We start from the raw sequence: 22,300 nt of genomic DNA, 5'->3' as shown, positions 1-22,300 counted from the left end.
AGTGCTGTGAGAATTTCCTCACTGCTAAGGAAGGAGTTTGTTTCCGTGGATAGGTGTGCAGAGTCAAGGGAAGGAAATAAAGGAGAAACACAAAGGTAAACATTTCTATTCAAATATGGCTTCCTATGGTCCCCACTAATGTGAGAACAGTTTTAACAAACTTGATATTGGGAGCAATTACACCATTATAATTTTTGTGACTTGAAAATCATAGTCTTTTGGGTGTTTTCTGAACCTAATAACTTTGGTCCTAAATGTTATTACTTTAATGACTCAACTGAATTGAGCTTGCAAAATGCATTATCTCTAATTTTCACTGAAGTAAAGGTCAGGAAACATATTTTCTTTTTCCAAAAGAGAGGTTTGCTCTAAGAATCAAAACACATTCACAAAATTTCTACATTGTAGAAAATTATCAAGGCAAGGATATCACTGTTCTTCTCAGTTAGAACCTATTTTGGAGTGACTTTTAAAGCACAGTTGGGGAGGATATTTCTAATTCTGGGCTTTGAAAGAAAAATACGTCAAAAGGCAAGAAAGTCTTGGGATGGTGGAAAGAAAGGCAAAGTCAGAATTCCAGAGGTTCTAAGACATCTAGGAGTAATCTAGGAGGAATTTCCTACAGCAAATGAAGAGTACTAATGTCCTGAATCAGTCTCTAAAAATACAGTTATGCTGCCAAACACACTTACAGAATTCTGAAAACTGTCAAAGAGTCACAGTATATTAGACAGACTGAGAGGGTCTACAGTAAAGAAATTCATTTAATGATGTTTTTCCCACAGCTCCATGGATATACTAGAAAAGAGGGTCCTTTGTAGAAACATTTACTGCATTTAATAGAATCTATAGTGTTACTGATTCTAAGATGTACCAGTAATTTATGTGTACATAAGAAAGAAAATATGCTGCCACGTAAAAACTCTTTGAGATTTACCATTCAGCCACAGGTGGATCTATTGAATACTCCAGTGATCTCCTACACAACTCAAAGCAAAGGAAGTTCTGTATGGGGTATGCTATAGCAACCAAAATGGACCAGATCCAGGTCCTCAAAATTCACCTTGCCTTGACACATCCTCACTTAGTATAAGAAACATATCTGAATTTCCAAACCAAGAATCTTGTCTCAGGATCAGTAGAGAGGAAACAAGACAAAAGAAACTGCAGTTACCAGATGGAGAAAGACGTGAGAGAGTGGAGACAGTTTTTGTCCAATACTTACTTTAGCCATTGATGGCCTCCATTTGTCCTAGAACAGAAGGGCAACCCCTAAGGAAAGAGCACTGACCCTGAAGATGTGTGATCATAAGACACTACAAACTGTGAGACACAGCCCAAAACTTTAGCTGTGGACATTTTTAAAATCCACATCTTAGAACTACTGGTACACTCTACCAAAGTTCTTCAGAATTAATGATACACAAACATTAGTGATATGCAACTGAAAAATGAAATGCAAACATTGGGAAAAGTTGCTTTTCTATCCTAATCCTTTCTTTGCATGCTGCAAGAAGTCAGTGTCTTTCTGACTGTGGCTTGTCAGTTGCAGTTGTTAATGAATTGTTAGATTAATTGAACTTGATCAGGAAAGCATAGAATTTGGGTTGAGGTATTGGGTTGATCTCATAATTGAGTTTAGATTTCTTTCTGACTGTGTACTAGTCTTTAAGTGCTGTCTCAAATAAAATATTTCAATCTCTATCAATCCACAGTGTACATATATAGATACAGCTATAGTCATATGTACATAGACATCTACATATACATAAACAATACATTTATTCCCATATCTGGCATCTTATTAAGAAAGAGAATATTTTCTATAATGTATTTTTGTCTCTGTAAAAATCTTCCCCAGGGCTTTGCCAGTTTGATTTGCTTAAAACAGGAAATGTGAACACAATGTGATCCAGATCTCACTCTGACATTTAGAGAGGATACATTTTTTTTTTTTCCTGTAACTAGGTAAGTGTTTTCAGGAGAGTTAAAGTTTTGATCTCTGACATGGTATAACTTGAAAATAAAAAGAAAATCCCAATAGGGCATCACATTTTCAAGTGAATATATAGTGGCCTTCTTAAGATCCACCCTCATACGGTTAACTGCTAAATTAAATACTAACTACTTAGAGAATATGCAACTATATCAGACCACATAGCTCTGAACAATTACCTACTTTATTTTTGAGAAGTGTCTATGTGACAGCAACTAAGAAAAGCTGCAGTTATCAATTACCACACAGATAACATCAGTGAGCAGGTAACATTGAGCAAAAATCGAATCCAGGATATCCTGACTAACCCTGCTTTGTCATTTATGCACTGGAAGCCGGAGGAGAAGGAGCAAATAATAATTGGCTCATCAATTTTGTATCACTGCAAAACAAACTGCCCCAAAACTTAGTGACCTAAAGCAAGAACCAAGCATTTTGGGCTGGGAAAAACCTGATATTATTTCTGTTAGTTGAATATGGGCTCACTGACATAGTTCCCACACCAGGGCAAGAAAATCTACAATGGCCTTTCTCCCGTATATGGAGCCTGATGCTGGCTGGATCTCTCACTGGACATAGTCTCTGGTCCCTCAGTGTCTAATCCAGGCTTCATGCTTCTGTGGCATGCTTCCAGAGAGTAAAGAGTGAGGCTGCAAAGCTTCCTGAGGATAGGGTCCTAAGCTGGCACAGCATCACTCTGCCAGAGTCACAAGTATAGATGTAATAAGTGGGGAAATATTTTCTATTTCCATTTTTTTATTGGAGAGCCTGGAAAATGTTTATCTGAATTTTTCTCTAGCCTTATTGAAAGATAATTGACACATAGCATTGTGTAAGTTTAAGGTGTACAATGTAATTAATTAGATATATTGTATATGATGAATTGGTTACCATCAGAGTATTAGCTACCATCTCTAACTGGTCACATAATCCTTTTTGTGGTGAAAACATTTAAGATTTAGTCTCAGCAATATTAAAGTATATGATACAGTATTGTTATCTATAGTCATCATGGTTTAGTATATTAGGTGCTGTCCAAAATGTCCATAAGGCATTTGGACCATGGAAACCAACCCCGAATATTCATTGGGAAGACTGATGCTGAAGCTGAAGCTCCAATACTTTGACCACCTGATGTGAAGAGATGACTCATTGGAAAAAGACCCTGATGTTGGAAAAGATTGGATGCAGGAGGAGAAGGGGGTGACAGAGGATGAGATGGTTGGATGGCATCACTGACTCAATGGACATGAGTTTGAGCAAACTCTAGGAGATAGTGAACAACAGGGAAGACTGGCGTGCTGCAGTTCATGGGGTCACAAAGAGTTGGACACAATTTAGCAACTGAACAACAACAACAAAGGACTTTTATATTTGGTCCTGCCCAAAACATTTGTCATGGATCCAGTATGTTCATAGACATTTTGGATAGGACCAAATTGCAAGGACCATTGGCGTAAACCAAATGTCTTACAGATCAACTGTCTTATGGACATTTTGGACCAAATGTCCTACCAGGTCACTTGTCAATCTTACAATTAGACCTTAGTGTTTGTGTTTTTCATTTATTCCCAAAATGCTGTCATAAATTCCATTCCTTAGATATTAAATAAAGCACGTGTTTGAGTTCTAAAGTAAAGGTCACTTTGCTCAAGAACTTATAAACTTGCTTCCCACAATTTACTAAACAAAATACTTTAACTCTTTCCTTTACAGCCAAAGAAAGTGAAGGACCCTCTTATTAAGAAAAACAACACCTATGCTCCAACAGCAACCAGCTACACCCCTAATCTGGCCAGGGGTGACCCCGGCTTAGCCACCATTGCTAAAAGTGCAACCATAGAACCAAAAGAAGTCAAGCCGGAAACAAAACCACCAGAACCGAAGAAAACCTTTAACAGTGTCAGCAAAATTGACCGACTGTCAAGAATAGCCTTCCCACTGTTATTTGGAATCTTTAACTTGGTCTATTGGGCAACATATTTAAACAGAGAGCCTCAGCTAAAAGCCCCCACCCCTCATCAATAGGTCCTGTCATTCACATTCTGTTGCTCAGTCCTCTGCACTGGGAATTGCTTTCTGTTCTCAACGTGGTAATTCCCATCTGCTTTATTGCCTCTGTCTTAGAGAATTTGAAGGTTTCCTTATTTCCATAATTCATATAAGAACAACAGACCCCTGTCTGGCTGTCCAGAGCAGAACAGAGCATACAGCTGAGAGACAGGATTCTGAGAGAGGGAGCCAGAGAGCAAAATCATGGCAGAAGGAGACAGAAGGGAAGAGAGAGAAAAGGAGGGGGAAGTAGATCCAAAGATAGGAGGAAAAGTAGAAGGAAAATCCAACTTAACTCCAGGTCATTTGTAGATATATATTTCCAAATATTCTAGGGAAAAAAAAGATACTGTATATGTCAAAAATATTTTTATGTGAAGGTGTTTAAAAGAATATAAATGTTTAATGAAGAAACATTTTAAAAAATCTATGTCTTTATTGCACAGATGACGATGTGTTTCTCACATTTCTGTTTTGTTTCTTAAACCTATGTATAGCTTTAACAGTTTGTTTCCAAAGCTCAAGATCCCCATTCTTTCTCTTTTAAGAAATGCCTAGGGCATTATTTTGTTGTTAAATGCTATTTTAAAATTCATGGAAATTGCATAGGCAAAGGTGCAGTGTCTCACCGTAAGAGCACATTTAATCCAATGGAGACAAATGCTTTAAATAGGCTGCTTTACTGTCATCTGAGCTTTTACCAGTAGACTCAATGAGGAATCATTCTAACAGATATATACACTCAATAAAACTAAAGAAAAAAATAATTATAAATTTAGATAGAACAATTTTAAAAGATTTATTTTCCACCCTCTCTCTATCCAGATAACACATGCATCCAGTAATCACTTGATTTTCATTCTGAAGATGTTTTTAGAGGGGCAAAAATATTTTGCAAGCTCTAGAATTGTTGAATGTATTATTTTATATAACAGTACATTAAAAGCTTTAGATTGAAATTTATGACTAATAAACAAATATAGAATATATAAATTATATATGTAAATATGCAGCATGAGATTGTACATTTTTTTACTTTTTTAAAAGTTGTGTTCTCAAAATATTGTGTAGGACTCACCGCTCTTAGCTGTTAGAATGTTGTTAAATGCTATGGAAATACTTTTAGAGCCTGCATTTAAGACCAGAACAGTCTGAAGGAATCAGATGGAATTTACAATATATGGGTATAAAATCTACTTATGTAGGGAAAGCTTGTAATTCAAACTGTTGTCCCGTGTACAGTAGTGAATCAGTTGTTATCCACTCTAGTCATCCCACTTTTCCCTATTTTAGGCTCTTATAATATAGAAAGAAAATGGAAAAGCATTAGTGGGAGCTAGAAAATCAACTGTATATTACTGCTATCTTTGCTGATACCAACTATTTCAATAAGTGTTGTACCATATGTAGCATTAAATATAAAAATACATGAAAGAATGTACAGGAACTAGCTTTTATTGAGTAATATTACATTTCATTTATACTGTAGCAATATATTTGTAGGCATACTACGTAAGGGCTTTAATGACAAGAGGTCCATTCATACTCCCTATGAAAATTCTAGTCTCTTTCATTACTTCCCAGATATTTTAGAGATAAATATTTATGAAGAAGGTATTTTTGAAGTCTCCTTTTGTCTGACAGAATTTCAGAGATATTTAAAATTAGCATCCAGAATCCACAGGTCATGTGCTAACCACATTTAGAATACTATGACATAAACCTGTTGTCATAATTACCAAATAAGACAGTTGGGATCCATACCCAAGTTTTGAGCAATGTTTGTCTCAAAAAGCTGCTATCCAGTAACACAGGAAAATACAGTTTGTGTTTTCCTAAACAAACTCTGGTATTTTTAAATGTGCTTTATTGTTTGATTTGGTCCTGCCTAAATTCAATGAGCTAGGCCAATAAAGGCTGAACCAAGGATATTTCATTCTTTGGTATCATGTGTAGATATCATGTATAGAAAATAAAGTAAAATATGGCTCTAATTTCTGTGTTGCTGTTAATCTTGGTTTTTCTTTTTTCTTTTTTTCTTTTTAGCGTTAATCTAAGTGTTTATTAAGAGTATTTTATCTTCCAGACTCCTCATGACTAACATTTGGTCTGTATTTTGCTCATTAGATGTGTATATTTCTTATTAGTCTGCTTTATGCTATGCAATGACTGCATTTCTATCGTTTTTTTAGTTCGTTAGTATGTATGGACAGTATTCTATTGTATAAATTGATTGCACAACTTATCAAAGACAAATGATTCTATGTAGCTTTTCTACAGTGCTTTGCTAAACCATGTAACACTAGTTAAGTCTTCCTTGAAAATAGAGATACACTCTTATAGAGGACAGTTCCTGTTAACTCCCAGGAAAAAATTTTAAAAGATGACATTGAATGTTTATGGCACCTCAGTGCAGTGAAGTGGCAATAAAACCTAACATGAATCGAGGTTGTTTATGGCAGATGCATGTATTGCTTTACAGAGTTTAGCAAAAGCTCTTAATTTTATGTCATACTGTATTCTATTATAATAATAAAGTTAACATTATTCAATAACAAAATGGAGTGCTTGACTCTCTTTTCCTATTACCAATACCATTACCTGTTTCAAAACATTTTCAAGTAGGAGCACCTAAAAGTGCCAAGTGCTAACATGAATCTAGGCTACTCAGAAGATTTTTGAAGAGGTGTCAACAGTATGATCCTAAACTGTGATTTTAAATGAGTCACTTTCAGAAAGAGAAATTCTAAAAAACCTAATATCTGTTGTCACCAGTAGCACCAGAACTCAAAATTTATAAAACACAGATAGAAAAGAATCAACATACTGAATCAATAGTAGTTTGTTCATATCTATTGTTAATACAGTAGATTTGTCTTCTGACCTACTCCTGGGAGACTGGTTTAATAGTTTTAGGGAAGAATCTGAGCATTATATTCTTAAAAGCTCCTCCAGAGCTATTATGTCCCTTAATGCTTCTATAAGCAAAAAGTTAACAAAATACACTCACTTGAATAACAATGGAGAAATCATTTCAACAATAGGCATAAAACTGCGCCTGGTTCCTACAGACAAGATCATGTGAGGCAAAATCTTTCTGTGTCTTTTTTTATATTTCTACAAATGGAACATGTATCTTCTTAAAAAATGATTCAGGATTTAGAAAAATTAATACTTTAAAATCGTTCAATGAAATGACTTACTCAAGTCAAATAAAGTTGCCCATGTAAACTAGGTGAACAATCACACTCATTGATTTCTTGGCTCTCATAAAAATGAATGTAGTGAATGATGATTATTTTGGCTATCAAACTACATCCATGTCAAGGCTCACCATAGTAATTATCTAAGGAATCAAAATAAGAATGGACTTGGCATTATGACTAACCATCTGTTTGAATTTAATTATACCTGTTCATTAAGACCTTCTGTTTGAGTTTTCTAACATCCATCCCACTCTTGTGACCAACAAGAACAGTCAGCTGATGTGATTACATTACAGCCATGATTTATTCAAATAAATTAACTCTGAATGTTAATTTAACTAAATTCTACTAACATTTGCTGAGTCTCTACCCTGTGTTAAGTATTGTGCTAATTGGTAGAGATGTAGAGATAAATATCTCATGTTCTCTATCCTTAAGGAAATAAAAGCTATGACAGAGGAAGAAAACAAAGAATTAGGCAAAAATAATAATAAAAATATTATAAGGAAAGTAAAGGATGCTATGAAACACAGAACAGGGGTATCTTGCCACTCTTCATAAGGCTAGCTCATTGACTCTATAGGAACTAATAATGTCTAAGATGAAATATAAGAGGAATTGAAGTGGTCCTGCACTATAAGACAGTGGCCTTGGACTTAATACCAACCTGTGAGTTGTTAACCACTTAACCACTGACTAAACAGTTGGGACACCCTAGAATCCCTCAGTTACTATGGTGGGTACTGAGATTACAGAGATGAAGATAACCGTATGCTCTTGGAAAGCTCATCATTTAATAGAGAATGCAAGTGAACTCCAAGTTATAACACTAAAAATGATGTACAATTACGAATAAATGGGCCCAGTAGAGGGAGTTTATACTTGGAAAGTGTTATGAGGAAGGTCTTCAGATGAAAGTGTTAGCAGAGCTAGGTTTTCTTTTTTTTTTTTTTTTCATTTATTTTTATTAGTTGGAGGCTAATTACTTTACAATATTGTAGTGGTTTTGAATCAGTTCTAATGAGATGGATGAAACTGGAGCCCATTATACAGAGTGAAGTAAGTCAGAAAGATAAAGACCAATACAGTATACTAACACATATATATGGAATTTAGAAAGATGGTAACGATAACGCTATATGCAAAACAGAAAAAGAGACACAGATGTACAGAACAGAATTTTGGACTCTGTGGGAGAAGGCGAGGGTGGGGTGTTTGGTGAGCTAGGTTTTGAAAGATAATTCAACATTTATCAGGCACTTTAGTCTTGAGGGCTTCCCTGGTGGCTCAGATGGTAAAGCGTCTGCCTGCAATGCAGGAGACCTGGGTTTGATCCCTGGGTTGGGAAGATCCCCTGGAGAAGGAAATGGCAATCCACTCAAGTAATCTTGCCTGGAAAATCCCATGGATGGAGGAGGATGGTAGGCTAAAGTCCATGTGGTCGCAGAGTTGGACACGACTGGGCAACTTCACTTTCTTTCACTTTAGTCTTGGGGAGGCTGCCTGTGATAAGGGACATATTTTTTATTCAATGATGATAACACATTAAAACTTAGTCACAAAGCCTACTGCCAGGGAACTAGCATGTATGCGTAAAGTAGAACATCACATTAAGGGAAGCAATGGGAACTATGGAAAACAGCACATGTCCAGTTTCTTTAGCCTCAGCTCCAGATATTCAGTGCCTTGTGGGGAAAGGAGCCTCACATTGCTATGTATTCCAATGTAACAACAACAAAAAGCCAAACATTTGATTTTGAATTTCCTTTCAATTCTCATTCTGAAACTACTGTTTGTCACATGTCAATGTGTCAGCCAGTCGAACTTGTAATTCAGCTGAATAGTGAGCTCTTTTTTTCGGAGTATCTGTACAAATCCACACACTCATTTGGTAATCATTACTTAAGCAGCTATACTACGTTTGGTGTTAAGATTTCAGAGAGAAATGGAAGGCTGTCCTTCTCTGCATTAGTTGTTGTTGTTCAGTCACTAAGTTGTGTCTGACTCTTTGTGACCTCATGGACTGCAGCAAGCCAGGATTCCCTGTCCTTCACTATCTCCCAGGGCTTGCTCAAACTCATTTCCATTGAGTCAGTGATTCCATCCAACCATCTCATCCTCTGTCACTCTCTTCTCCTCCTGCCCTTAATCTTTCCCAGCATCAGGGTTTTTGCATCAATGAGTTGGCTCTTTGCATCAGGGGGCCAAAATGTTGGAGCCTCAGCTCCAGCATCAGTCCTTCCAATGAATATTTAAGGTTGATTTCCTTTGGGATTGACTAGTTTGATCTCCTACCTGTGCAAGGGACTCTTCTCAAGAGTCCTGTATTAGTTAGCAAATGTCAAAACTCTATGTGAACGAATGCTGATGTACTACATTTTCAAAAGCCACATTATTTTTCAATAAAACATTTATAGTTTAAAAAGAGGTCAAAGTTTCCATGGGATTGTAAAATATAAAGATTCTTTTTGTTCTGATTGATAATTTACCTGCCTTTCTCTATAACATGTAGTATGTGTTATTACAGAAAAGATGATGTCCTAATTAATAGTCCATCAAAATATAACTTACGCATATTACCTTCTTTGATCTTACCATAGGCTAGTTACAAAAGAAGAAATTCGTATAAGTCAATTGATTTGTTTAAAACACTGTGTAAGTGATTTTGTCAGATTAAGAAAGTAATTTGAACTTAATCTTAAAGATAATTTCAAAACTCATCTTTTAAAAAACTTACATTGGATCTCCTTGTCTAGTAGTCTATGTTTTATTTGAAAAGTTAATCATCATATAAAGAAAAAAAACATGAAAAAAATTGGCCTTTCAGGTCAAAGGAAAAGTCATCTGAAAAAAGTTAGAGGTGATGAGTGTGGTCAGCACATTCTTTGTTATCCATTGTAACAGAAAAAGCATGGCCACTGGGGTCAGGGATCCCACCGCAAATACTGACTTGACCCATTGCACGGTTCCTTCTGAGCTTCAGTTATGAAGAAAACAAGATTAACAGTAGTCAATGTGGACATTTCTAGAGTGACACAGTAAGGATCTGAGCAGTCCCACTCCTCAAGGTCAATAGTAAAACTTGATAAATTTTCTGAAGCAATAATTTCAAGATTCTAGAAATGAACAACAAAGTAAGGAGTATTTATTAAAAAAAAACAACAACAAACTACTGAAGCTTTTGTAAGAATGTTTATATGTAATGTTTCAAAATTTGCAATTGCACTCATGGCCTCTTTAGCTCCATTTTCACAATAATGTTACCAGTGAAGGAGAGCTGTGTATATAAGCATTGTTACCACTGGGGCAGGGGTGGGGTAAGTGTCTTACTTAAACTGGAAAAAAGTATGCAAAAGTTGTATACCCATGAAATTAGTAGTAATCTGTAGGCAAATGAACAGGAAAGCCAATACTGAGGGTAACCAGAAGTTACAATCCTTATTAAAGCAAACAAATAACTGGAAGAAGAGCCAGAAAAGAAAATTTAACAAGGGAAAAAGACCATTTATAGTGGGCTGATTTCAAACCAGTATAAAAATGTGTTAAAAGATGAAAAACGTGGTGTTCAAATAATAAAGAAAATTATTATAACAATGATACATTAAGTGCAGAATCTCTGACTTCCCTTGTGATGTAGTGTATAGAAAGCTACCTGCCAAGGCAGAGGACATGGGTTTGATCCCTGGTCTGGGAAGGTCTCCTATGCCACAGGGCAACTAAGCTGGTGTACTGCAACCACTGAGGCCACACTCCTTAGAGCCTGTGCTCTGCAACAAGAGTAAGCCACCACAATGAGGAGCCTCGAGGAAGAATAGTCCCTGCTCACCACAGCTAGAGAAAGCCCAAACGCATCAGCGAAGACCCAGTGCAACCAAAATAGATACATTTTTTTAAAAAAAATTCCATTAAATACAGACTCTCAGCAGAGAGATAGATATCATTAGAAAAGTAAATCTAAAGGAAAAATCTGGATTTGGAAATAAGAATAATTGAAGTGAGTAAGTTTTACTAGAGGAGCTCAAAAGCAGATTTGAGATTTCATTTAGTTATTTGCATAAGGTTTCAACATTACCCACATCCTATGTTTTTGGACTCATCGGTTTTATATCAGAAACTAAAGTAACAATACTTGCAAGCGAAAAAGGAGGGAGGACTGGAGATATAAACAGTAAGCTGTAGCATTACTAGGGAAAGGCTATACATTTTACTGACAATGATAAGGAGTTCAAAGTTTCATTAAAATAAATCTTGGAGATTTTCTCTCATTCAGTATAAAACCAGTAACTATAATAAATTTCCCACATAAAAGGAAGAATGAATACAAGTTCAACGAAAAAATAAAATTCAATGAACCTGTTAAATCAGAGGGTTTTTCATTTATGTAAAACTCAAATATTTTGGAAAGTTAAATTGCTTTGTCCTTTAAAGAGGGAACTCAATTTCAGACATCATAAATGAGACTATACTCTCCCCCTACAGTACAGCACAGCAATTCGTAGGTCAAGCAGAAACATTCATTCCTGCTGTTTGTAGCTGTCTTGACTTTGGCCACCAGCTCTAGTTTTACAACTGATAGAAGAGCAGGGAAAACTCTGTGGATATTATAATTATTATAAATTTGTATAATCTTGAAAGATGAAGTATAGTTTCTGCTCAGAATGGTCTAGTTTTAGAGCTGGCATGCAATAACAAAAACACTGCCTAGACATTTATAACACTGATGGCTACAAAACTACATTGTTGAATATAATTTGGATTTCTGGCATCACAATTATCTCAAGGTGAGGGGTGCATTAGGGTCTTTTACTCAAAATATTGTTGAGTACTCATTAGGGTCTGGTACTCAGGCTATTGTTGAGTATTTCTCTTTAACAAAGATATTCAACTATTAAAAGGTATGCATTTAAAATTGTTTTTGTTAATATTGGTGAGTCTCTGCTCCTCATAAACCCCATTTCTGCACAGACCACCACTGGGAGCTGGTATATTAGCCATGTGGAAACTGAACCCACAAATCTGTATGTCAGTTGTCCACATAAATTCAGCTTTATTTTTTCATGGCCACCACTAAAACAGAAACAGTTTTTAAGTTCAAGGCCAAAGTAGTACTCTTTAAAGAAGTATTCTCAAGAACATTTGTGATTCAAAAATTTTTTCTTAATTAAAGAATCATTCAAAAGTAAGATTAACGTGCTATGTGATCCAAAGAAAAGGGATTTTTCTCCCCAACAAATTTTGGGTGCTGTGCCCCTAAAAAGTTAAATCTTGATATTCATTCACATCTATGTATTCTGTGGATCCTAAAGAAAACTTTCCATGGGAAAATAAACTAATTTATAGCTCCCAATAATGTATTGCTGACAGATAAATAGAAGATGTGGAACATAAACACAATGGAATATTACTCAGTCATTAAAAGGAACGAAACTGGGTCATTTGTAGTGATGTGGATGAACCTAGAGTCTGTCATACAGAATGAAGCTAAGTTAGAAAGAGAAAAAAAAATATTGTATATCAATGAGTATATATGGGATCTAGAAAAATGGTACTGATGAACCTTTGTGCAGGGCAAGAATAAAGACACAGAGGTAGAGAATGAACTTACAGACACCAGGGAGTGAGGAGAAGGAGAAGGTGGGCTGAATTGAAAGAGTATCACTGACATATATACACCACCATGTGTACCACAGATAGCCAGTGAGAAGCTACCTCCTAGCACAGCAAACTCAGAACAGTGTTCTGTGATGACCTAGAGGGGAGGGATGGGGGAGGTGGGAGGGAGGCTTATGAGGGAGGGGATTGTGTGTACATATAGCTGATTCATGTTGTACAGCAGAAAGTAACACAACATGTAAAGCAATTATACTCTAACTAGAAAAAGTAAAAAAATACTATATTGCTGTCATAGTGACAAGAATTACACTATATCATTTTCACATATTATTTTATTTAATTCTCATATTTCTGTGATGTTGTAATGAAAATCCCATTTTACAGATGAGAAAGCTGAGGTTTTAAAACATGAATGAACTAACCCACTGCTGTGTAGCTATAATATGCCAAGTGAGTGAGTGAAGTCACTCAGTCGTGTCCGACTCTTTGTGACCCCATGGACTGTAGCCTACCAGGCTCCTCTGTCCATGGGATTTTCCAGGCAAGAATACTGGAGTGGGTTGCCATTTCCTTCTCCAGGGGATCTTCCTGACCCAGGGATCAAACCCAGGTCTCCCGCATTGTAGGCAGATGCTTTTACCGTCTGAGCCACCAGGGAAGTCCATATAATATGCCAAACCAGGATTCAAAACAGGATTGAAACTAGGTCACTTTTTATGAACTTGAAGGACTTAAAAGGTTATATAAATTAATTATTTTACTTTATAAATAATAAATAGTGAAAGTCATAATGGATAAACTCCCTGCTAAAGGTAGATTCAAGATTATAGTGCACATTTTTTTAATGACACCTTGAAAAAAACAAAAAAAGCCTATTTTTCCAGTTTGAAAAACTCAACAATGAGATTATTGTGTCTGACTATGAAATCTAATTTTTCCTGGAACAATAACTTAACCAGTATGTCTTCTGTTTAGGTATGTTTTACCATGTGAATTTTATTCGTTTCCTATTGGTTGTCTAATGTCAGGAGATGGGTGTAAGTGGTGAGAAGGGAAATGGATATATGGAAAATTGTAGGTACAGATTGTAATTTGTTATAAACTTAGTCTTTCTTAGAAAAAAACTGCCAACAGTGAATTAGGAAGGGCCAGTGGTGGAAGTGAGATCAAGATGATGGACTAGAAAACCCTGAGCTCACCTTGCCCCACAAACATATCAAAACTACAATCACATATGGAGCCACTTTCTGTGAGAACAAAAACAGCTCTTCTACAACCAAAGTTATAAAGAAAGAACCACAGAGAGCCTGGTAGGAGGAAAGAAGCAATCTAGTCTAGACCCACATCCTTGCTGGGTGACCCAGAAGAGAAGGAGCATACCACAGGTTAAGGAATCCTGCCTAAAAGGCAAGGAGGTCAAGTTCCATATCGGGTGCCCCAGCATTGGGGTCTGGCACTGAGAAGATAAGCTGGTTAGTTTGAAAACCAGTGGGGCTTACCAGAGGGTTGTAGGAAATTGAGACTCAGCTTCATTCATTGAGATTATCTTTCTCAACTTTATAGGCACTTGGGGGCCCCTGGACTATAAAACTCCACATTTCAATGGAAACAGCTGTTAGACTTTTGCATGCAGTGTCCTCTTCAATTACCTAGGATTTTTAACTTCCTTGTTCTCACATTTTGGGGAAATAATACATATGTATGTGTACTTGTACATGTGTCATGCAGTGTGTGTGTCTATTTGTATTTCTCCCTCTCTTTCCAGTTGTAGCCAGATAAATACAGAAGGAGAGAGATAAAAAGAGATACACACACAAACACATATACATATTTAGTTATTACCTCCCCAAATATTTCCTCCTATTTGCAGAATTTGGGAAGAGAGGGCAAAAAGTATAAAGAAGATGGTGATCACATGCTGGTTTATTTTTTTAATCTAGAAATATAGCAACCCCATAGGAGATCTAGATTCTAAATGAACTTTCCCAAGAGCCAATGACTTCGTGCGGTACAATGACACCTGCATTTTTTAAAATGAAGAGCAAACTCTCTACATTGGCATCCTTGGTTTTCAGATACCTGTTTGCTTTTGTTGTTGCCAAAAGGTTATTGGGACAAAGCAGAAATGACAGATTGTCTGGAGACCATAAGGCTGCGAGCAGCCTGTGGCGGTCCAGGCAGCACCAGGCAGCAGCCTTCCACAGACTGCCAGGCCCTGTGCCCTTTAATCAGGACTGCTAAACGATGCAGGTGGTGTGGAGATTGGGGCGTCCTAGTACAACACGGGGGAAGTAAGTGAAGATTCCCTTTCCACCTGTTCCATTTGGCCTTTTTTCATTCCATACAAGTGTCCCCAGGAGCAAAGGGGACCTGCTTTTAAGGACAAGTCAAATACTTCCTTTTTTTTTATTTGTAAGAATAGGGCTTCTCAGGTGGCTCACTGGTAAAGAATCCGCCTGCCGATGCAGGAGATGTGGGTTCAATCTCTGGGTTGGGAAGATCCCCTGGAGTAGGAAATGGCTACCCACTCCAGTTTTCTTGCCTGGAAAATTCCACGGACAGAGAAAGCTGGTAGGCTACATAGTCCATGGGGTCGCAAAGAGTTGGATACTGCTGAGGGACTGAGCACGTATGTATTTGTAAGAAATAAATAAATAAATACAAACCTAAAAGGGAAAATTAAACAAAACAACAAAAAGAGCCTGTTTGTCAGAAGCTGAAAAGGGCAGAGAATCACAAGGTCAAAGATTTTCTACAGCTCTTACAAACAGAATGTGTGGTTTTCACATATTTTCCTGCCCTGGAGAGGACTGCCTCCTGCATGGGCTTGGTTAAGTCTCTGGACTGAACTTAACCTTCCTATGAGTATCTGAATTAAAGGTTACACTTCAACCACCCGAAATTCTCCCTCAACCTCTGTGGCAGGAATTTTGTTTTAGAAAGATTTCTAACTCTTACTTCATCCCATGTAATTGCAAGTTTGTCTTTCACTTTCCTCCTTCTCTTTGCTGACAACCCAGCCTTCATGTGCCTTGCTAGCACCCACAGCCTCACTACCTGCTCACGCCTCCACCCATCCCAGGATCTTGGGACTGCTCCTGTCCCAGCGACTCCCCAGGGAGGGATCCAACATGTAAAGGGATCCAACATTAACCAAAAGACCAAGCTAGTGTGCTTTGAGTCAATGACAAACTCAACTCCCATTTATCCAAAGACTCTGCTCTTATCCTCAACAGAATTTTACTAAAACCACAAGGACTAAATGGAAGAGACAAAATGCACTGTGAGATCAGACGTAAGTAGAGCCCTTTGAGCTCACAACATCAGGGAAGAATGTTCCTTCTTCCCAAGTGGCGAGGTTAGGTTTGAATAAGTAAATCAGAAGTAATGAAGATTGCAAAAAGGACTGCACAAGGACAAATGTACCAAGTTAGAAACAGCTGGGGCATATTATGAGAACATTGAGAAAAATGGGAGAGCAAGAGTGAAACCTACATTGTGAGATCCTGTTCTAAAGTCATGTGTCTTGATGTTTGTATTATTTCCATTCATGAAGGGATACAGTAAAATAAAATGCTTATGGGTATGGACACTACATTAGAGAAACCAAAATTCAAATGTCCTCTGGCACTAACTACCTGTGTGAACAATGGTAAACTCTGTATCTTCTCTAGGCCTAGGTTTTCTGATTTAGGGTAGATATAGTATTTAAATTCCAGATTGACTAGAAAAATTGAATGAGGTAGTATATGGAAAAATTAAGTACACTGCCCAGCACATAGAATTATTCAGGAATTATTGTTAATTTTTTAGTCATGTAATACATTTTTGGAGAATCTATTAGGCTCTCTTTGATGTGCTGCGCACTAGGGATAGAAGTAGAATGAAACAACAACTTAAAGAATGGGAGTAAATGTTTGCAAATGATGTGACCAACAAGAGATTAATTTCCAAAATATAAACAGCTCATACAACTCAATATAAAAAAAAAAACTCAATTGAAAAATGGGAAGAAGATCTAAATAGACATTACTCCAAAAGGTGCATGAAAAGATGTTCAACATTGCTAAATATTAGAAAAATGCAAATTAAAACCACAATGAGGTATGACCTCACACTGGTCAGAGTGACCATGATTAACAAGTCTATAACAATAAATGTTAGAGAGGGTACAGAGAAGAAGTAATGCTCCTACACTGATGGTGGGGATGTAAATTGGTACAGCCACTCTGTATCAAGGAGAACCATATCAATATTTCTTAAAACACTAAAAATAGAGCTACCATATGATTCTGCAATCCCACTCCTGGGAAAATAACTGAAGAAAACCATAATTCAGAAAGATGCATGCACCCCAATGATCATTCCAGCACTATTTACAATAGCCACAACCATTGAAGTTGGACATTTAGGTTGTTCATCCATTTAGATGAATGGATAAAGAAGAAGTTATATCTATCTATCTATATATATGTATATGCACATACATACACATAATGGAATATTATTCATCCATGAAAAAGAATGAAATAATGCCCTTTGCAGGAACATACATGGACCTACAGATTATCATACTAAGAGAAGTAAACTAGATAAATACAAATACATGATATTGCTTATATGTGGAAACTAAGATAAATGATACAAAGGAAACATATACAAAACAGAAATATATCCACAGATATAGTAAGCTAACTTATGGTTACCAAAAGGTAAAGGCTGGGGAGAGGGATAAATTTGGAGTTTGAGATTAACATATACACACTACTATACATAAAATACTTATATAACCAACAAGACCTACTGTATATTACAGGTGATTGTATTCAATAATTTATAATAATTTACAAGGGAAAGTATCTAAAAAATGTTTATGTATGTCTCAATCATTTTTCTATACACACAAAACTAACACAATACCGTAAATCAATTATACTTCAATTTTTAAAAAGCAGAATAAAATTGATTCCTGTTCTCATTTCATTACCTATGGAAGAAAGTGGGAAGTTAGGCAACAAATTCAAAACCCTTTCACACAAAATGTGACTAAGGTTAAGTACAAAGGCCCTGGATCTGCTCAGGTGGAGTGAGCAGCCCCTGGGGCTGAGGTGTTGAAGAGCTTACCTGATTCATACCTGGGAGGTCAGGTAAGCTTTCCAAAATATAGAAATAACAAAGAGGGCACGATGGAGGAGGGATCTTCCCAGCAGAAGGAACAGCAGGTGCCAAGGCTTCACATGGTTCATAGCAGCCCAGCCAACTGATGTACCTGGAGTACACCCAGCCAGGACAGGAGCTGAGACTGGAGGGTTTCCCAAGGATCTGCCTTTTGTTCCACCCTGATTACTGTGTGGATGGTGCACTCAAACGTTACCTTCTGTCTGCAAATCATAAAGAGAAAGAAGAGGGAGGTACAGGGCTTGATTCAGTCTGCTGTGATGGTTCAAAGTGTGGACTTTGGAGACACAAAGTTTCTGTATTTTTACACTTGGTTGTTGCAAGTTAACTGTGGCAAATTTAATTTTACTTATCCATAAAATGGATACCATATTTCTCATAGAGTTACTGTGGTATATTTAACTAAAATAATATAAATAAACATTAGGTCAGTGCCTGAACTATACCCAGGACTCTCTGTTGCCTAACTCTGTTAATCACTATTTTCCTAAGGATAATAACTTTGGCTTCAGACTCCTGGGCAAAGTTTCAAAGCCATGCCTGCTATTGTCACCGCCTCTGCTTGCACAAATGAAAGTGTAATAATCCATAAAATTTATATTCAGAAAAGGAAAGCTTAACCTTGAACATAGAACACCAGATTACAAAAGAGATGAGATTAGAGAAAACCTGGCTTACAATATCATACATGGCACTCTGGTCTCTCCATGGTTTCTCTTTGTATAGACATTCTGTCCCTCAGTTTTCCTTTCCACTTTCCCCTCTATAACCCAAGTCCCAGCTACACTTTCTTAGACTGTCTTCATCACTGCACTTTATGAAGTAAAGGAAAGATTTCATAAGGAAGTCATGGTGGAATGCATAACCCTTTACAACATGAGGCCCTACTCCTTAAACACAGTTGATTTTATCAAGGCTTGAAAACTGATACCACGTTCTTTCAAGAAATGTGGAAGTTGAATCACTTAAATATGTTTGAACTGAAATATCACAATGAAAATATCAACTAGTAATTAATTTCTTACACTGTGCCACATATTAATGCCACTAATAACTATCCATATGATATGATATGATCCAGCTGCTGATAAATTAGTAACTTATTTAAACATAGAGGGGCTAAAACAAATTGGACAGATCACAAGTAATAAGTTACTTTTATTAATTCAGTCTTTGATTTTTTTGTATTTTACTTTATTTTTAAAAATTGAAGTACATTTGATTTACAGTATTGTGTTAGTGTTGGAAGTAGACATAGTGATTGAAGACTTTTATAGAGTTTTTAATTTAAAAAGGAAGTTTAAGTTGAATTATGTAACCTGAAAACTCCAAACCAAGAAATATAAAAAATAATGTTCTTGCTGATGGGCATTTTCGAGCAAGTTCTCTTATCCTCTCAAAATCTTGACTTCCAAATTTGTAAAGTGAATAGATAGGTTCAAGACATCTTAACAGTTTCATGTTTCCATAATTTTTATATAGGCCCTCAACACATTTCTCAAACTAGTATTTTCGATATCTCCCTGGGAAATTTCTGGAACCTTTTAATTAAAAAAGGCACCTAGATGGATAATACCACCCATGAATGAAAAACACCTATCACTCCTGTTCAAACCACCTCATTCCTCTTCCAAGAGATCTGTTGCTACTCAATCACCACACTCATTCATGCCAAGACTGGATGAGGACTCACTATCTCACTAAAAGTCAGAAGTGATACATGAGATAAAACTTACTTGCCAACACATCTACAAAGTGATGAAAGGCTACCCTAGAAAACTGCTGCACATTTCACAAGCACCAATTTGAAGCATCAAGTCTGCAATGCTGGGTCAAATGTTCTCATTTTTTGCAACTCCTTGGATCTTTCCTGTCTTCATGGACCAAATAAAGCCCTGTGTGATTCCTGCATCCTTCCTTAGTAACCTGACCAGCAATGATTTCTTCCTTCCTTCCTTCCTAACTTCCTCCCTCCTTTCGTTTTATTTCTTGCTTGCTTGCCAGAAGGCTCATTGCCTGGACTTTGATTATACTTAATTTGGATCATGGTTATACAACGTTTTTATAGAATTAAATGAGCTTTTCTTAGGTTCATTAATTTACTTATTATTCAACAAATATTTTCAAATTTGTTTTTACATACTAGACACTGAGCTAGGTACTAAGAATGAAATATGAATAAAGACACAGATTCTACACTTAGGAAACTCCATATTTTATAGCAGATTAGCAACAACTGAAAAACATAATAAATGAGACTCGGAACCACACAGTAGAAGCATCTAGAACATGAAAGAAGTCTTACTGTAGCAAGTAAAGCTGAATTCTAGAGGATACATAGGAATTAGAGAAGTACAGATACAAGGAATGAGACTTCTTTGGAGAGGAGGCATGAGGAGCTAAAATCCAGAATCAGATAACCACTGTGGTATATTATGAGAACAAGAACATGAATCTGGTTAATTAACAAAGAACCCTAAATTCAGTAAGTCTCAGATGCAAGGTGGGGGAATGATAAGAGATAAAGGTTGAAGATCTATGGAGAGGTCTACTAATAAATGCCCTTGGAAGCCATCAAAATCAACTATGTATAACTTTTTATAAATGAAAGAACTTACTGAACTGGTTAAATCACAAAATTGCTAGAAAAGCTATATAGCCCACAGGATAGGAACTAAGATATTCCCGAAGAACTCAGTAGCAGAAATTTATGACATTTTCTTTAAGACACTATGATTGCACTGATTCTGCTCCAACCACCTTGGTTCCTTTTTGGCACTCTACTCTGGATTAAATTCTTAGAAGACTTTGGTTGGTCCAGTTTGGATCAGGTACTCACTCCTTGGAGAGATACAATTGGTGGTGGTTCTAACAGAGCACTATGAAATGGGAGGGGTAGCTTACCCCAAAACAAACACGCATGGGGAGGAGTGTCATATTGGCAAGAGGAGATGTAAGCAATAAAGAACAACAAACTCAAGAGACACTGACTATATCACGATGAAAATTCTGAATGCTAAACTGAGGGCAATGGATTGACACTCTACAGAAGTATGCTCTGAGCAGGTCTGTATGTAAGGAAATGTACAAGGAAGGAGGCTTGGGGTGGACCATTCTGGGGGTTTGAGGACATACAGGTATAAGATGATGAATGGAGATCTGTACAAAAGAAGTCATAGAAGGGACAGACAAGAGCAAATTGGTTAAGAGATATTAGTCCTGTAGAATGAAAAAGACAAGAGAATGCTATATTCATAGTAGCCAGCATATTTCCAGGAACAAAGCAGGAGATGAGTAAAAACCTATTGATATGACTTAAATGCAGGACTCTGGCTTAGAAGGTGCTTAGTACAGTTTCATATTTGTGCAACATAATATCCAAGGTTTTTTAACTTCTTCCTTTTTCATATCATTTATTATAATGACTTTTAATACCACAATTTTATAGTTGCATTGCCTAATTATAGGTAGCATGTACTAGTTCACATAGGGAGAATGAAGTTATTTCATTTCAAGTAGAATCTTCATCTGTGAAGATAAAGATAGGAAAAAAATAGTATTCCAATCTTGCAGGTTTTGCTTTAAATTCAAGAGACGAATATAAAGCCTTGGTAAGTGGACATGTAAGAGTAATTGTGATAAATGTCCTAACAAGCTAGGTTTGGTAATGATGGCAACTTTACAAAACTCAGATTTCAGCTTCTCTCTTTTCCACAACTTTAACAAATACATCAATGTTCTTTATTCATTTCTGAGAATACAAAAATAATTTTATCTGCACATGGAATTTGACAGCAATTAATTGGAAGATACAGATGCTAATAAATTTTGATATAATCTTATTTAATGACTTTTATATGTTAATATAATGGCAGCCCAAATTTCAGATAACTTTGTTTTTCAGAAGCAGAGAGGAATGAACAAGGAATAAAGAAAATCACCAAGTTTCCAAAGCAAAACAAACATAAACATTCTAAAGAGAAGGCCTACTTATGCATACCGATGTGAGTAGGGATTTGGGGGTTACTCATGAAAATCTATAGCCATCACCCTAGGCACCACTGTCACAAAAAAAGAAAATGAGAAAGCAGACCTGAGACTCAAGAGACACAGAATTGAAATACAAATTAAATGTAATCATGCCATGTATTACCACCTCTGCTCCTGCACAGCTCAAAAATCCATTTCAGCATAAACATAGCGCTGTGCTATTCCATCTATAACAAGCTGACCTCAAAGGGGAAAAAATGATCTA

At 36.5% G+C, this 22,300-nt stretch overlaps 1 protein-coding gene across 1 annotated transcript in view; it reads left to right on the top strand.

Moving 5' to 3' along the window:
- The window catches only part of GABRA1 (gamma-aminobutyric acid type A receptor subunit alpha1), a 57,139-nt gene extending 50,531 nt beyond the window's left edge, over window positions 1-6,608 (top strand). The window contains exon 10 of the mRNA XM_043464781.1: window positions 3,713-6,608. Coding sequence (XP_043320716.1) covers window positions 3,713-4,024 — 312 coding nt within the window. The 3' untranslated portion in view covers window positions 4,025-6,608. The remainder of the gene's footprint in view (window positions 1-3,712) is intronic.
- Window positions 6,609-22,300: the final 15,692 nt, after the last annotated feature.

The sequence above is a fragment of the Cervus canadensis genome, chromosome 4 (genome assembly GCF_019320065.1).
Source record: "Cervus canadensis isolate Bull #8, Minnesota chromosome 4, ASM1932006v1, whole genome shotgun sequence".
In the NCBI taxonomy this organism is placed as follows: Eukaryota; Metazoa; Chordata; class Mammalia; order Artiodactyla; family Cervidae; genus Cervus; species Cervus canadensis.
Note: the sequence above shows the minus strand (reverse complement) of the source record. Positions and strands in the feature narration are given on the sequence as shown.